The sequence below is a fragment of the Hermetia illucens genome, chromosome 4 (genome assembly GCF_905115235.1).
Source record: "Hermetia illucens chromosome 4, iHerIll2.2.curated.20191125, whole genome shotgun sequence".
In the NCBI taxonomy this organism is placed as follows: Eukaryota; Metazoa; Arthropoda; class Insecta; order Diptera; family Stratiomyidae; genus Hermetia; species Hermetia illucens.
Window position 1 is genome coordinate 35,092,862 of NC_051852.1, and position 18,613 is coordinate 35,111,474.

The 18,613-nt window shown below is 41.0% G+C and overlaps 1 protein-coding gene across 2 annotated transcripts in view; it reads right to left on the reverse strand.

Annotated features, from left to right (window-relative positions):
* Nucleotides 1–18,613, reverse strand: part of LOC119655401 (synaptic vesicle glycoprotein 2B) — a 60,968-nt gene continuing 42,355 nt past the window's right edge. For both annotated transcript variants that reach the window (XM_038061283.1, XM_038061284.1), the window contains exons 2-5: nucleotides 7,297–7,459; nucleotides 1,971–2,475; nucleotides 490–1,455; nucleotides 1–430 (exon numbers count right to left, since the gene is read on the reverse strand). In XM_038061283.1, coding sequence (XP_037917211.1) covers nucleotides 247–430; nucleotides 490–1,455; nucleotides 1,971–2,475; nucleotides 7,297–7,333 — 1,692 coding nt within the window. In that variant the 5' untranslated portion in view covers nucleotides 7,334–7,459 and the 3' untranslated portion in view covers nucleotides 1–246. The remainder of the gene's footprint in view (nucleotides 431–489; nucleotides 1,456–1,970; nucleotides 2,476–7,296; nucleotides 7,460–18,613) is intronic.

Below are 18,613 nucleotides of genomic sequence, written 5' to 3' on the forward strand. Positions count from 1 at the left end.
TTCAGTTAAATACATTATATTTATGTTTTCTATATTCAACTTATAATTACAAATGTTTCCATTATTTTTACAAAAAAAGATTTTTATGTATACAGAATACAGTTTTTTTTATGGTTTTCTTTTCTAACAATCGATGCATTTCTTTCATGAATGGTGTATGTTTAGTTACTTCTATTAGGTATAATAATTACTGGCTGAGTGCATGTGAGTATACATCATGTGGTAGGTATGGTGTATATGGCGTTTTTATTGGAGGGCGGTACGTGTGGTATTCGGCAACATCAGGCACATAAGACCACCACCGATAAGTAAAGCTGCAACAATGAAGGTTGGCGCTGGGCACATGGTGTCGAGCAAGGTAGCGATTACCACGTTGCCTATGATACCGCCAAGACGAGCCGCCACCATGGAAATAGCAACACCAGTAGCTCTGAAAAGAGAAAAACCAATTATCCTCCATTCCACGCAAAGGACAACAGTGGAACTTACCTCAAATGGGTTGGGAAAACCTCAGTAATCAAACAATCCAAAGCAGCATTACCGCATGATATTACACCACTGAATACAGCCGACACAATCAAGTTGTGGTATTTGTTATAGACAAAGTACATTCCCGCAGCACAGAAACCAGCTGAGCTAGTAGCGAAGATCAAGAAGAATTTTCTTCCCAATATGTCCATAAAAAGTACCGCAATTAAATTTGCTGGTAGTGCCGAAGCCAACGAGATTAATGACTCCAAAAATACTGAGCTTGGAATGGTTGAAGAACACATGTCGCCATCAATGCCAACTCCTTGACTAACCACAAACTCTGTTACTTCGCAAACGCCCGCTTGTTGTCCTGGATGGCTGCGACTGAACTCATCGAATCGATTGAACAATTCCGGGAACCACATCATAAGACCGTAGTAGCCAATGTGGAATGTAAAGTTGATGGTGATCGAAATGATTGTGAATTTTAGAATTGGGAACTGGAACAATTCCTTGCTGTTGTCCTTCATATCAGTCATCATCCGTGCATATTTGCCTTTCAGTGAATTGGCATTCTCCTCCAGTTCCGCTTTCAGCTTATCATCAATAATAATCTCCTTCACAGGATATTCTTCACGCGGTTTACCAGTATTTGTGACGAAAATTCCACGGAATATAGACAATGCTTCGTCTATTCTGCCCTGTGACAAGAGGAATTTCGGGGATTCAGGCAAGTAGAATAGTAGACCAGCTACTAGGAATGATGGTGCTGCGCACACCAACAGGAAGATACGCCATGAGTTGTAGACAAAGTATGGTGTTACGAAGCCAATTCCAGTGGGGATGATTAACCAGGCAAGACCGGCGACAAATAGATTACCAAATGTCCAGAAGGCAGCCATGAAACTCAACATAGAACCACGTTTAGCTTTCGGTTGAAATTCAGCAAAGTAAGACCATATCACAGGACCGGCACCACCAAGTCTAAAAAGATAGATTTGTAATTAAAATGGGAAGGCTAGAAATAGCTATTGTGGCACAATTGGGAATACCTTTATAAATTACTTCAAGTTTCTTTTGAAAGAGGAGGCAAGTCTGAATAGCTTCCTTCAACCTTCAAAATGTAGAAAGTGATCAAGCTCCAAAGAAAAGCATTTTCCGTTTGCGGCAAGAATATTTTTTCTATGACAAATACTGTATTTCTGGAACCAGCTGTTCCCTTCTTTCAGTGTTTTTACTCTCTCAATCTAAAAATAATAAAGAGGGGAACAGTTGGTTCCCGAAATACGGTTTAAAGGCACTATAGAGGCAAAATCACTGAAGAAGGGGAAATTTGGTTCCCGAAATACGGTATCTAAAAGAATATCTTAACCAGAAACGGAAAGTCCTATCCTTTTCCAACTCTGGACATTCTGTTTCGAGCACTCGACCCTCAAGGAAATGGTTTGAAATTATAAATTTCCCAAATGTAATCCATAAAAAATGATAGAAATACTTACGCGGCACCATTTAAGAAACGGAATATCATGAAAGTTGCAAAATTCTGTGAAAATGATGATGCAACTATACATAAACCATTCATGAATGATATCACGATTAAAACTTTTTTGCGGCCTATCGCATCAGCTATACTGCCCCATAGGTAGGCGCCGGACATCATACCAATAAAGATGATTGAATTCAACCAACCCTTGGTTTGCGTATTTAATTCGAGATCGCATTGGGCCGACGGGAGAATGAACGACATCGAGATGACGTCCATCTCCTCGCTGGTACTGACTAGACCGCATATTAACAGTAATAAATAATGGAAACGTCCGTAACCAGTTAATTCAATGGCTCCCTCGAAGTCAGCCCTTGTGCAGTTTGATGCTTTCTCCAAGTCATATTTTATGTCCTTTTCATTTGGTACAAGTGATGATGGTTGAAGAATTTGAGAATTTTTTCTATCGATATCTTTGGCTTTTATGCCGTTCTGTTGTCGATCGTCTTTTACATTACAATCTGAAAAGATAGAAAACAGCAGTTAGTTCATCAATTTTATCTGAAATTTGAAACTCAAAGTAAAGTAAGTGAATTTTACTTATTTCATGGCCTTTCACTTTCATTCTCTATTTACTTGCTGGCTCTCTCGTTTATAGACTAAGGTAATTAATTCGTTTTATAGTGAGGAAGAATCGGGTAATGCCCATGTGGCTGCAATTAAATTATTGTAGGCACTCGTATTACGGCCTGAAGTGCACACACTCGCCATTAATAAAACAACAATGGAGAGCGCATTGTAGGGGTCGGGACGTAGATTAGTAAATCTAGATTGTGGTAATCCACCAAGCGACTATTATGCTCTAAATACACAAGGGCAGATGTACTTTAGTCTCAATGAAGTTATTTTGGAGGTTTTACCAAATGAAAAAGAAAAGTGTTCTTTTCTTCCGTGGGAAACTCAGAAAGCCCATGTATGCTATACATTATTTTTTATCACCATTAGTTATTAGATACTAGGGGTTAGGAAATATCTCCTCAAAACCCGCCAGGTGCGTCGAAGCCAAGAGATAATCAGAAAGCCCCAATCCAAAGTATTGAGACCCTTTTTGATATGTGCATGACCTCAGCGATAAATCCTGTCGTGAACACAGCCTCTGGGATATCGGACGATCTCTCCCCACTTAGTATAACCAAGGTTGCGTGTTTATAGAGGTGAATGACCGCGAGGGCTATCAATTGTCGCCATACTCGTGGGATCACATCAAGACCAATTTCTGAAATCTCACAATTAAAAAAAGGGCCAAACCAGGAACAGGAACATGTGAAGAGAGTCGGGATGGTGGGGCCGAATCAAACTGTAAGTTACCATGGAAACTAAATATCAGTAAACTAAAGTGCACCGGGAATGGATAACGATTTTAAGGCTTCCTTTAAACAATCAATAGTTGCAAACGTTCCGAAGATAACATCCAAATACGGACACCTTAGATACTCGTGGACAGAAATTATTACAAAAAACGAAACTCCAGACCCAGAAACCAATACGGAAGAAGAGAAGAATAAGAATATTCCAGTGCAGAGCTTCGGAAACCAGCGATTTTTAGGACAAGGCAGACGGGCTCGCAGTTATCGATACCCACCGACCATAGTATCTCTGCAACTGGAAACTTGGCGAGGCTGGCATCTAATACCGCAAGGAATCACAGTAGAGTAGAACTTAACTTCATTTCAGGAAAATGCGCCAAACTTTCGTCAGTCAAGATTTGTTATAGAAGCCCCAAGCACTCAGGCCATCCCCGGAGATCGCTTATTCAATGGCCTCTCGCTGGTGGTATTGCAGGCCTTTGCGAATCTGAGAACATTCTCCAGACCCAGAGAGTGTGCAGATTGTTCGTCAAAAAAACCTTACCGAGATATCATCGTCTGAGATCTGATGAAGTGCAGGACCATCTTTCTTCATCCTCATATTGGCTGCACATAGCTGAGACCACCACTCCAATTTTTTCCATATGATAGTTTAGGAGCAGTGTCCCCTTAAAAGCCCTACTGGGGTTTTTATGTCCTACTTTTTAAGGAACAACAAAAATGCTGCAGAAGCTTAAACTCCACGTTTCGACTGGGCGAATCTTTGAATAGCACTCTTCAGAGCAGAATCCACAGTGAATGGACGGATGCCAAAGCTGGCACTGACCCCACCATTGTTGATCCAAACCCTTAGCGAGCCAGTCTGTCAGCTTCCTCATTATCAGCGATGTTCGAATCCCCTAGCATTCACATCAGAAATGTTTCATTTAGTCAGCTATGTTTTAGTAGCAACTGATAGCAACTAAACAACAACTGGCTTGATATGCCATTGTTGTTTAGTCCTGATAACGCTGCCCGACTGTCGGAACAAATTCAAACGGTATGACCTGATCCTACCATTTTTTTCTTCTGCTGCCAATGTCATATATCTACGGCTGGAATATCGTCTATTTTCAGAGATAAGGTCAGATCCATAATCGGGTTGCTCGAGTACACCCCTACAACCGATTCGCTTTCCGTGACTTACACGTCGGTGAAGATTATTTGTCTGCAATCCCAAAAGACTTGTGACCATTTATCAACCATTCCTCTCTTTTGGTAATTACGAAGGAGTAGGTTTTTTCAAAGGCGCAGATAGACACTTAACCGTATGATCTGCCGCCTTTCCACACAAATAGTAACAAACCTATATGCATTGATTTGACCTATGTCAGTGCATCCCTGACTCGTCAGGTCAGGTCATAGTCTAGTAGGTGAGTAAACAACCAATGACTCTCTAGTCATTATTCTCGACATTTATAACGACTATGAGGATGATCCAGCCCAGAAAGTCTATAAGGACGATATCTATGGTAGACAGCCAAGACGAGGCAAACCCTGCCTGAGATGGAGCGATGGCTTCGACCAGGAAGTCAGGCAGTTTTTAGGGATATCGAATTGGTGGACCTCGGCGCAGGTAGATTTAGAGCAGATGCCAGTTGTTCCGCCGTTGATGATGATTTTGGTGACGATTAATAGATAGCTGTCCCAACAACCTGAAAAGTAGTGGAAATTAACCGTCCAGGTCCGCTGGCATGTAAGCGCAGCTCCACTGAAGTGTTCTGTAGGCACGAGCTTGTATATTTCTAGCTAGCCAGGTTCGGAAATTTGAATGAATGAACGAAGGAAATGAAGGCATTCTTCTGTTTCGAGATTAGTGGAAAACCAAGATATTGGGAGATGGTCCATTCCAAAAGTAAACATTGGCTAAGGCAACACAGTTGAAGATTCGGCTAGTGCCTTATGCGTGTATTTTTGACATGTAAGATGCTTGTAAGTCGACCGTTCATATCTTTAAAACCGCATTGAATAATCAAAAATATTGGTACAAATTTTGTTTTTGTAAACTTTTGGTTCATGTGGCTGCTTTTGCGACCTGGTTTGCCCAGACTCCTCTTAATATATATATTTATATGTTTCTCGTGCTTTTGCACTCTAGCATAGGTAATTATCCTTCGCGACGTAATAAGGCAAGGCCTCTATCCAAAATTGAACTGCTGAACGCAGAGCATAATTAGCAGATGTTGCTGCTGTTATCTCATTCCTTTTGGTCGGGACCAGCATACGTACGAATAGCAGCCAAAATATGATCATGCATTCCCTAATAGTTCTCTACCAGAACACATGTGCACTGTCTGACTAGTTCCAAGTATGTAAACTTGGAGAGCATCGAGAACTACTGTCGCTCTGACATTTTCAGCATTATATCTGGAGTATAAGCTGACCAGGTCAATATAAAAAACATTAAAACAGCCAGTTTTTGATGTTTTTCAGATTTCACAGTTTCCGATAAAGCCCTAGATTTGTCAAGTCATTTTAGTCCAAAAAATCCACAAACGGAATCTATTCAAGGTTTTATTTAAACTCCTTGTGTATACCTAGGGAGCAATCGTGGGTCCAGGCGATCACCTCGATTATCAGCTCCTCCAGGTTATAAAGGCTGTTGTTCCTATACCAAATTCTTGATATTATGCACACGAATCCCTGAAGCTTCAATTCCAATTCCAAGCTCAATTTTTAACTCGCATTTATACTCCTCTACAAATTGCAATAAAGGCCCGTATTTTCAAGGATTCCTGAGTACAAGACTACGAGCCCAAAGACAGAGAATAAAATGACAAGTTTTAAGGGTATTCAAACAAAGAAATTGAAAAGAAAACCAAGATTGGAACCGAGTAGCAGAGACAAATCTTAGTTTTGACGGTGGTTCCAATAGAGAAAAGAGCAGAAGCATAAAGAAGTACTCATTCACAGAAAGTATTCAAACGAAAAACCTGGATCAAGGGGCTGCGAAGAGCAACCCATTGTCGCCTCGGTGGCTGTAGGATAGGCGACTAGAGGCCAAAAAAATCTCTGGTTGCTATATAGATTAGCCCAAGGTTTTTGACAGCGTCCGCATTAAGCCGAAATTAAACTTTTTGGTGACAGTGATGGAAGAAAAGCGTATTACCTTGTCGGTATACTCATCTGAGGGTACTAACTCCTGATACACTTAGATGACATCAAGTTATATAATGGAACTGATGATTGTCTTAAAAATTTGTTGCAACTAGTACAGATATATGATATTGGGATGGAATGTGGTCTAGGAATTCCACTTGCTCGAGTTCCAATGCTCCAGTTGGTGATTTCAAGGATGTTCTGCTGTTAGAATTCCTATGACGTGTGAAGCTGGAGCCTAAATCGTATCTCTTGAGGAATAATAAAATAAGCGCACTTAATTTGCTCGTTATCACTTAACTAGCATATGCCATGGAGGAAGACCGATCTGTAAAAAGTCCAGCGGTGGATACTACTACAACGCTATTCCGAATGCATAACTCTAATTCTGCCGAGTGGAAGAACCTGCTTTGTTACATCAAAGGACGCGATTGCGGCACAACATCTCCGTCAAGTCGATGCGCTACGAACTTATTGGTACTAAAAGGAGCAGACGAGTCCGTTATCCTTTGTGTCAAGTTAATTCCCACCTAAGTTGCAAACGCAGAGCTGTATGCCACCAGGCGCGTGTCATGGGTTGCGGATAATGGCATGGCCCCCCACCTCCCCTCCCAACATCTGTTCGAATCAAGTTAATAATAGTTTATTTTGGAAATTTATTGGGAAACCCTAGGAGTACAAAAACTGTACAGTACAAGACCTCTTTCTTTCGATGAGTTAAACATTGCTTCAAGTGGTCCATATTTAGATGAAGGACCACACTTCTTTGGACCATAAGGCTTCCGCACTATCTCTTCCTTCTTATTAGCGTTTTTTATTTGGAAATATATTACTTACTCTCAGAATTTTTTGGATCGGTATCACTTTCTACCATTCTATGTAGACGACTTTGATTGGTTTACTTCCCCTTCGTACGAAGTTAAAACAAATACAAATAGTAGTTTAGTTTGACTTTTGAAAATTCCTTTTACTGCTATATAACAACGCTGTTTTTATCGATCTGCAAAAGAAGAAAACACAGTTTAGTAATATATAAGACGATTTAATTTACAATAATTAAAGACATTAATCTATGGTCTAAGGAGGGGCCGAACTACCAAAGAAAGCACTATATGAACGCTCCGTGGACTCATCCTCCGCGTAAATGATAGAAGGTTTTATATTTGCAGTTCATTTAGAGGTCGTTCGGCTAAACTCTCAAACGCTATATTAGGGTTAATTAATTTTAAACGGTCTGCTGTGCTATATATGGAACAATAATAACGATGACGATGTGGATGGAGATGATGATGACTGTGGCGATGGCGGTAATGTTGATGGTGATCATAAAACCCAACGCAGATTGATTGATTAATAAAAGACAACTGGAGGGAAGTTGACCAATTGAAAAGTATACATATCTCGATATATTGGAAGCATGAGTATTTAATAATTCATTTAATTGGTGAAATTTACATATGAAAACAATAGATACATGACAAGTTTTGTTTGCTAACTCGGTATAATTTGATATTGGTGAAAGAAAATGTATAATAATTTTTTCCTGTTTACAAATAATGTTCAACTTCAAAACTTCAATTCTATTTTGGTATCACGAGCAGACTAATGAACCTCATGCTGAAGATAATGCACAAGCTCTATATGTATTATATAAGCTTTCAGATTTGTCTAAGTACTCGTCATTTAGACGTAACCCCACGGGGTTCTTAAGGCCAAATTGATTTTGTGACCACAATCAGAGCCCCGCTGTGACAAGCAACAACGGTACCAATCTTTACAGACAGCATTCACATCGGTGGATGCAAGACCTCCCTAAATTTCCTCCAAATCAAGGAATACAGCATCCGAGTTGTACACACAACTCCGCATTCGAGGCCCGAAGGTATCTTGTCCGCTTGGGCGTAACTACAACTTTCACTGAGGGCTGAGAAAACATGCCCCAGGAGTTCTCCTGAGACATATGAACTCAGAAGGCTATCCGGGTTCCCATGGTACCAGATAACTTTTGGTGTGGTATCCTGGCCGAAGCCACTTCAGATGAGTCCCCGTGCAGACTAGGATCTGATCGCTCTAATTGAGCCTTGGAGTAGTGCGGCTACGGTTACTTCGGCTACTGCTTCACAACTAGGAAGTCAAAGTGGCTGTCGCGTTTCCTGGTGCCACTTGGTTTTTATTCAACCGACAGGGTTGCTGGCCCGTCTTCCTCCTCGCCACCTTACAACACCCTAAGGGAGAGGCAGAAATTCACCCTTTTTGTAAAAATTCGCACCCACTGAAACAACAACCCACTACTATGGAGATGGCCAAGCTCCATTTCAGCATCACACCACACTCGTCTTGATTGGTTGTACGATTTTGTTCTGACAAAGACAAGATCTGCATGCAGTCACGAGGCTTTCAAATCACCATCCAGCGTATCAAGCCACCGTTGCTTTGGCCGGTTCAATGTAACATCTGCGTTCCTATTACCGCAAGACGCCGTTCATTGCTTTTTAATAGTCGGTTAACATTCAGAAGTAGTGATAGGACGGTTGATATGTCAATCACGAAGAACGTCAGTTGTGGAACGCAATGTCATCTGGGCTGCGCTAATACGTGAAGAAATTTCATAACGCAATTCACTAGTCGCGGATAACATTGCTCCGAGATATTTATCGAGCTTCGAAAACAGCCTCTGCGTCGTCCACTGAGCGAATGAGCGATGAGAAAACCAGATGAGCCCAGTCTTAACATCGAGCTCTAAATTGGGCGTTTTGTTATCTCTGATTCTTCTACAAATCCCTACAAGTAGCTTCTGTAAGGATGGTGAAAATATATGCTGCTTTAAAATTCTACGGTTCCTTTTTCGCTGGGGAAACAACACCGCTAATATATTGGGAAGTGATAAGCTGTTCTCCAACCCACAGCTTGCTTTGCTTGGCGGTGTGTATAGCTACTACCCAGAAGATTCACATATGATTCTCGTAAATCTGATCAAAAAGATAAAGTTTTCTTGCTCGAAAACATGCATGATCTACACTCAATTTGCGAGCACTCACCGCATGAGCTAATGTTGGGTCGATGAAAAAGGCCAATATTAGCTGATGTTTCTGAGCTACTTGTTTTGGACTTTTCCTTCTTTTCGTTCTAACTCTCTTTTCAACTTTTCCAAATTTGAGGGGCCACCATTTGCACCATTTGTATGATCTTTCCTCTTTTCGTGGAGTTCTTAGCGTCTGTTGTAATGCTATACTCTTTGAAGAGGTTGAAAAATTGCTTATCCATTCTCGAATTCTGCTCCCCTCACTTTTTTTTCGTTGTGCCTGCTTTTTTGCTAGGTTCTCTTATATTTAAGGTTTTTTGGGGAGCCGCTTCACCGCCTCCGGCATCAGGGCAGATTCGAAGATCACCGAGGTTTTCATAGATGGGTCTAACCTTAACTTCCACTTCCGATACGTTCCGCTCAAATACGATTATTATCTCCACAACTTGAGCTCGCGGAACACCCTTTCTGTGAGGGAGGGTTGTTCTTGGAAACGAGATACTGCTCCTAACCAGCTCTTGTATCCACGCATGACATGAGACGCAGCTCTGGTAATTCACTGCCGAATTACTGCAATCGAAGGATATCAATGTCCAGAGATGGGGTTCCAAACACCAACGCCGTAATCGGTGTTCTCTCTTCTTCCTAGTTTTCTATTTGCATATACCGAGTGTCCTTCCCATGAACCAGAGAGCACAAACAACTGTCCGTTCGCATGCTGGCACGAGTGCATATGTATACGCCAAAATATTAATAGTTAGTTTTACCGCAACAAATAAAGTTAATGATGTGAGTTGGGGCTGCAGAATACACTCAACGTCTTCCCTTCTTGTCATAAAGTGAGGTGAAGTTCCTGCTCTTGTGGATGAAATGGGGACTCACCGGAACATACGTATACGAGCTGTTCCTTTTAGCAGAAGAGAAATCATTTCGGCCATTGATGCATTGGAGTAAAACCGATAGGTTTAGCAGTCCCCCCGCAGGGTTATTTATCGCTGCACCTGCAGTTACTGCACATTCGCTGTTTCCATTTGTACGGAAATCTTGGAAATCTGAGACATTTCCAGAAGAGTGGAAGAAGGGGATTGTCGTTAAGATTCCTCCTGCATTGACTACATCAATGGCCTACGGATCATTTTGGAACAGTGCGCAGAGTTTAATTCTTCGCTTCATTTGCTCTTCATTTTTTTGAGAAAGGGTATCTGGTGTGCTCTACGCAGGAGGGTCATTCCTGAGAAACTAATAGCTATCATCAAAGCGACATATGATGGCGCAAAATGTCGTGTGTTGCACCGAAATAAAAGCTCAGAGGATTTTGAGGTCCAAAGCGGGGTCCGTTCGGGTTGCATCTTATCACCGATATTATTTCTTCTTGTTATCAGTGACGTTCTTCATACTACTTTATCCTGACGACGTGGGGGAGTTTGATCGACGATGACATCTCTCGACAAACATCTCGACTATGCTGATGCCATCAATTACCGGATCATGAACTTTAGACAAATGGCTCTGGGTTTGGAAAGATAAGCAAGTAGAGTTGGACTGAGTATAAATACTAACAAAACCAAGGTTCTCAGTCTGACGGGTGAGCGTAGCCTCCCTATATGCATGAATGAGGAAAGCATTAGATACGTTGATCAATTTATATATCTAGGGAGCATCTTTTCTGTAGACTGTGGCACCGAACTGAATGTTTCCCGATGCATTAACAGCGCTAGATTCACTTTCGGTATCTTGTCTAAAATCTAAAAATGGAATTATTTTAACACCAAGTTCAAATTGAAACTATTCTGTGCTAATGTTCTTTCTGTGTTGCTATATGGGAGTAGCACATAGAAAGTGACCACTACTGTCACTCGAAAGCTCCAAGGCTTGGAGAACACTTGTCTATAACGTGTCATCAGAGTACGATGTCCTGATACTATTTCAAACGAAGAACTTGGTCAACGGACAGACCTGTCACCCATACGCGATGTGATCGGAAGGCGGAAGTGGTAGTGGATAGGTCACACATTAAGGAGGGGTGACAATTGCATTGCTGGGTACGCCATGTAATTGTATCTACTTTAAAAAAAAGGGCCGTCGAGTAGGTCGCTCTAAGAACACTTGGCGCAGAAATGTAGAGGAAGTCCTGGAGGAAGCTAAAGCGCATTTCAGTGAACCGCAAGCGATGGCGCATAAGTGTAGTTGACGCCATATACGCCACCAAGGTATAAATGGCTCTTTCCTTCTCCATGTTCAATTCGATGTGGTAAATTAGCCACCTACACTATTGGCGGTATACTATCACTTAATATCAGTTAATAATAGTAAGACTTCCATCAAACTTTCCAGTATAATGTTCCATACCATGGCCTACACTAATACACAATTTTAAGATTTTAGAATGAATTTAAGGTGGCTTTGCAGTAACTTTTACAAAATGAAGTAATATGCGATTATTAACTTTATTTGAGCAGATATCGAGATGGAGTATTTTAGCCTCTAGATTCGGTATAGAGGCATTTTTTCCACATTTTTGACTGGGTAGTTTCTGAGAATGATCCCTTAAAATAAATGATCACTTTCCAATCCTCTATTCTTACTGTCCTACTACTCCTATATACAAAAACTTAACAAAAAAATAGTTTTGCGTCCGGAAATCTTTTAAAAAATAACCGGGATTGATCCCATCTTCATCAGTCTACCCGTCAGCTTCTCAGATGCTCGAAGCGCATTCAATTCATTATTCTCATTAAAGTTCTTCTAACCTCACATTATGTAACCATTTTAGCGTCAATGATAGACTTGGCAATTATATTCTGTTCATTCAGTACAATCTACGCTTACTTCATTACACTTGAGATCAGTTCGCAATACACAGCACCCACAGCGAACGATTGGAGGTATGAAGTGTTGCATAAACCTATCTTCGGAAACGTCAGTGCTCACATTTCACCAACACAATGCCAAACGGACCCAGCTCATTTATATGACAGTGGTAGGGAATATAGAGGTTGGCCATAACTAGGCTGTGACAGAAATTTAAAATGTTTGCCTATCTTTTTATCTTTACTTTTTTCAAGGCACTGCTGTCAGCAAATATCTTAAAATTTATTTCTAATTTATGAAACACCATTTCCACTTAGATCAAATTCACGAAGCTGTTTCCGATTTACCTTAGATGTCTATAGTCCAATGTTACATTGGTCATGACTGCATTCAATAAAATTCTGACATATCTTAATTGGCTGAGATCCATTTATAGTGAAGAAATTATGTAAATAAAAGTAGCCACACTATAGGCCCCCCTAGGCTCCACAACGTACTAATTGAAAGGCAACACAATGAGAACGTGTCCAAATGAGTTCTGCTCGCGATTGTAATGTATTGTAATGCATCATACAATTAAACTGTATCTTTTGAATTGAAACGAGAATAATGGTTGTATCTTGTGGTTGAATTTCAATAATAGCACTCGCAAATAGTACAAAATGAATCGAACTGGAGTGACACTTTTTATAGAGACATAATGGACCGGGAGTAATGTGTTCAATGTGAACAAGCAAGCATGCATTAAACTACTATTAATTTTTTATGATAACAATGAGACCCCATGAACTTGTAAATTTGTAAGAGCTACCCGATCTGAACAATTAATCGTATATTTTAAAATAAATTTGAATTTCATAAAAGTTAAATAGGAGCGGGTACTTTTTATTTGTTATGATTTTTTTATATATTGCGTTCAATTTGAAATGAAATTAGAATGTTTTATAAACGTGCATATACAATCATGTACGTCTGCTTTTTTATAGGGCATTATTATCGATGAGATTATAATTGAGATCTTACAACATTGAGTAGTAAAATTGTATTGGAGTATAGCGTGTCATAGATCAAACCAGGAACCGTGTGGTTCCAATTTTTAGGAGGCAATACTCCCTATTATGAGCCAAAGGGTACAGGAGACCATAGACACCGCGCGATCTCTCTAAACTTTCATGTAGTTCGACTACTAACTTCCAACCGCATCCATACTTATTATAGCTTTAGAAAGCGACATTTTGCCGGTTCAGACCAACGGAGCAGTAGCGTTCAGGATATCGGAGTAAGAAGTCTACTTCGAAACCCATCATCATAAAATTTCTTCCTACTCAAGGGTTGAAAAAAAAGGGGGAGGGGGGTAGTCCAATACTGCCAAGAGGTGTAGTGTTTCTTGGGCATAAGGAATTCAAGGAAGGACACGTTCGTGTTAAAATGAGGATTTCCATTCTATCATTATTTCGAACTCATCACCATCATGAACTAATCTATATGCTTGCAGACTATGATGATCCACGGTCTGCTGGCCCTTATTTTGGATTCCTGTCTTTGCGTCTTCATAAGTTTCGTCGGCTACTTCAGCCTCACCTGCTTTAGCCTTTTTGGTTAGTTGAGCCTTTTTCCTCTTAACAGTTTGCTGCCCTGTTAATTCGTTTAACCGTGCGCACAGCTTCTTCCCCGGTATCTCCGATCCTGTATTTTGAATCAGTATCACTTGTCAAAAGGGGGTCAAAGGGTAGTATAGGTCGCAGGGCGAAACGTGAATTGGTACCTACAATGCAACATAAAACCTGGGTAACGCCTGCTAAACCAACACCAACAGCTCTACTACCAAACCCTCTCTACACCTCCGCGTGGTGACCGCTCTTTCTTAACGAAAAGCTGCAGACGGAGAAGGATGAAGGCGAGTCTCCCGCGCCTGAGAACGGGACAAATTGAACCAACTGGTCCTCCAGGTTGGGGGTTGGGTAGGGCACAACAAGATCCTCGGACTGGATGGATAACACAACGACGAACCCGGCAACGAAAAAGGAATAACGATTTGCGCATTTTCTCATGGAACATGCGCTCCCTGTACAGAGATGAAGCTGAGGAGCAGCTAGCCGATACTCTGTCTCAATATAGGACTGATGTAACAGCATTACAGGAAGAGAGACCAGTTTCCTAGAGAAGAATCGCTACACCATATATTATAGTGGCCATCCAGTAAACCATGTGCTCGGAGTAAGTTTCTTAGTCAGCCAAAAAATGAAGCCCTGCTATTATCGGCTAACATAACATAACGAACGGTTATGCATTCTGCGCTTGCGAGGCAAATTTAAAAATATAAGCCCCATTAAGGTTCACGCCCCTACACAGGAGACTGCAGAGTCGGAGAAGGATATCTTCTACGAAGCAGTAGAACGAACCCTCGAAGCCTGTCCCAGATATGACAGGAAAATCATATTTGGGGATTTTAACAGCCCGTATTCAGGCGATACCTTGGCTTCCATAGCTTACATCAAAATACAAATGACAACGGACTGCGGATTATTCAATTGGCGGTGTGAGAAGAAATGGTTGTTGGAAGTACCTGGTTTGCGCGGAAAGCGGTCCACAAACATACGGACCACTTTCTATCAAATTGACCACGTGTTGATCGAACGCTCTCATCACTCAGGCTTGATGAATGTCAGAACATATAGGGGGGCCAATGTAGACTCGGATCACTATCTCGTTGACATGGTGTTCCGAGCTCGAATAACAACACCACCCAGAATTCCCTCTGACAATCAGGTGAGAGTTAACACTGAAACCATCCACAACACAGCCCTCTGCAACACATATAAGAGGGAAATGGATGCCGCAATAACCGCAGTCAACAGAAGACCTGGAGATGAACCATCAACAAATGATCTTCACAATCACCTGAAGAACGTTATCATTCATACGGCCACAAACATACTTGGCCCCAGCCGTAAAAGGAGTCGGAACGGCTGGTTTGACGATGAATGTAAGCTAGCAACGGAACAGAAGAATGCTGCATACCGAGTAATGTTGCATTCTCAGAACGCGGGCACGCGCGGAGACTAATCACGAACTCCGGCGAGCGGAGAAGCGACTTTAGAGACGGAAAAAGGAAGCCTGGGAGAACCAACAAGTTTGTGAACTCGAAAAGTACAGGGAGCAACCGCACCAGGAGCGGAAGTTTTACCAAGTCGGCAGGATGAAGCCTTACACATCTCGATGTTCATCCTGCCGAGACAAAGAAGGAAATCTAATTTTCGACAGAATGGGCATGTTGGAGCGATGTATTGAGTACTTTGATGAACTACTGAACAACCAGAACAGCGGTGAGTTGGAGGTACCGCCAACTGAAGACGACGGACAAATACTCCCATCACCAAGTATAGAAGAAACAGTCCGTGCAATTCATCAGCTTAGGTCGCCAGGAACCGATGGAATTACAGCCGAATTGATTAAATATGGAGGCCACCAACTACACCAAATGGTTCATCAACTTGTGCGCAAGATGTGGAATAGCGAATCAATGCCTGACGATTGGCAAAGAGGGTTTATCTGCCTCATACATAAAAAGGGAGATATCACACAGTGCAGCAATTAAAGAGGTATCACTTTGGTGAATACCATCTATAAGATATTCTTCGCTATCTTGCTAGGATAGCCCCACATGCCCCGGAACATCATTGGCCCATACCAAAGAGGCTTCAATCCAGACAAACCAGCAACAGATCAGATTTTCTCTTTCCGGCAAATGATGGAAAAACTATTGAAATATGGACATCAGTTGCACCATCTCTTCATCGACTTTAAAGCCGCCTATGATAGCATAGCCAGCGTAAAAGTGTACACGGCCATGAGAGAATTCGGTATCCCGACGAAATTGATAAAACTGACTAGGCCGACCCTGACCAATGTGCGAGGCCAGATAAAAGCAACAGGATCACTTTCAAGACCATTCAACATCAACAACGGTCTACGACGAGGGGATGCCCTATCATGCGTCCTCTTTAACCTGGCCCTCGATAAAGTGATCCCGGATGCTGAGGTAAATGCATGCCGAGGTAAATCTAGGGTCAAAAATTACAACCGATAACAGCTACGATGATGAAATCCGCGCATAGTTGTTGGCAGCCAACAGAGCCCATTTCAGCTTACAAAAACTGTTCCGCTCGAAACGTCTCACTATAGGGTCAAAGCTCTTACTGTACAAGGCAATGATCTTGCCAGTCCTCATGTATTCCTCGGAGACTTGGGTTCTTAGCAAGAAGAATTGCGAACTCTTGGCCACATTCGAGAGAAGAATCCTCCGAAGAATTTTTGGCCCCCTACATGAGGATGGATGTTTCCGCAGCCTACATAACGACGAAATCTATAAGCGATACCACGACCGTCTGGTTGTGGATAAAATCCGACTCAACAGGTTGCGATGGACGGGCCACTTAATCCGTATGGATGAGGATGATCCGGCCCGGAAAGTTTATAAGGGAAATATCTATTGTAGAACAAGAAGACGAGGCAGACCCTGTCTGAGATGGAACGATGGCTTAGGTCAGGACGCCAGACAGTTTTTAGGGATGTCGAATTGGTGGACCTCGGCGCAAAGCCGGGGTGTCTGGAGTTCCTTATTAAGGCAGGCCTAGACCGGATACCGGTTGTTGCGCCGTTGATGATGATCGTTGGCGGAGGCCTTTCATTAGTATAATAAAATCTAGCAGATATAGGTATGAAAGGTAACAGAGAAAAGAAATTTGGAATAAAAATTAAATTCTGATTTACAATATTTCCAATGTCGTAGAACTATACCTAACGATAGGCTGCACTTACATTAACTAGGATGAGTAAGAAATTCTACAAATGCTAATTCTAAGTGTGACTAGTCACCGCTAAGTTTGTTGACCACGTAGAGAAGTCTGAATTGGAAATCGCGAACGAAAAGAAAGCCAAAAAAATCCATGGTTATAAGGGACATCCTCGAATAAAGTCGCCAAGCAAACATTAGATATCTGAGGATGCTAAAATGCATCAGAAAAAGTCATTTGTTTCTAGTGCGCCCACCCAAAAGATTAATGGACCCAATAATTTAATTTTGAGGGCGTTGAAGATAAGCAACAATGAGTTTCTTGATACCAATAGAAAAAGGATGTCTGCAATATTAAAGAGGAATGGCTTTCTGGCAAAACACATAAGACATCTGATATCGAAGAACGTAGATAACATTCAATAGTACTACGAGCTACCAAATTCATAACGTTTATCCGCCAATCCATTGCACGCCAAAACGTTTTCAGAACGAGTTAGGAAAATCGCACAGAGTTCCGAGGACAAATGGATATCTTTTAAGAATGCTCTCGAAACTGAAAGATACAGGTCCATTCTCAACTGGAAGATACAGGTCCATTCTCAGTGAAACCATCGAGGTATATGAGATACAAAGCAAATTCGGAGAGAATTTGCGATATTGGCTAAGATTTTTTATTAGAGTAACACAAATACTGTATTTCGGGAATCAACTACCCAAGAGAGACAAGGGAACACACTAATGAAGGAGAGAATCGGTCCCCGAAATATAGATCATAGATAAAAATCTTTACCTAATATCCGAAATTATCTTTGAATTTATTTTCTTTTTGTTGAACGATAAATGATAAAAGATAAAATTGGAAAAAAGTTTCCCCTTTTTGTGGCAGAGTTTTAATTAATCTTCAAAGATATTATACTTTGCTGGTTCCTTTGGTCGCTTTGTTCGGTTTATCAATGACGGATTTGCTTTTGGCATATATATACAAGAAAATTGCTTCCCGAAATACGGGGTCTATAGATAATAATCATAATCATCCATAACAAAAGGGAAGTAGCTTCCTCAAAACAGTTTTCTTCAGGCAATTTCACAAGTCTTACAATACATTGAACATAATATATGCATGCAACTTAACAATGCATTGAACAACATATGAATAAATGTAGCAATATAATCACAAAAAATCAGAATACTTTTAACAACCTTTTTAAAGTAATAAATTTCTTAATACAACGCAACCGGCGATTATGAAGAATGCGCCGAAAGCATTAAAAATTGTAGTAGCTACTTAGCCATAAAAACAACTACTCTGGCCGTGAAAATTTCTAGCTTGTAAACAATGAATCTTATGCAGTTGAATACCTGAAGCGATGATAAATGACAATATGAGAAGTCAAGAAAATTATTATTGTTTTGCTTAGTATCCACAGCTTAAAACCTACATATAATGATGCTACAAACTGTTTCCTGAGGGCATAGTATAACAACCATTTTAATTTTGAAAATCAAGCTTATTGCTATTTAGG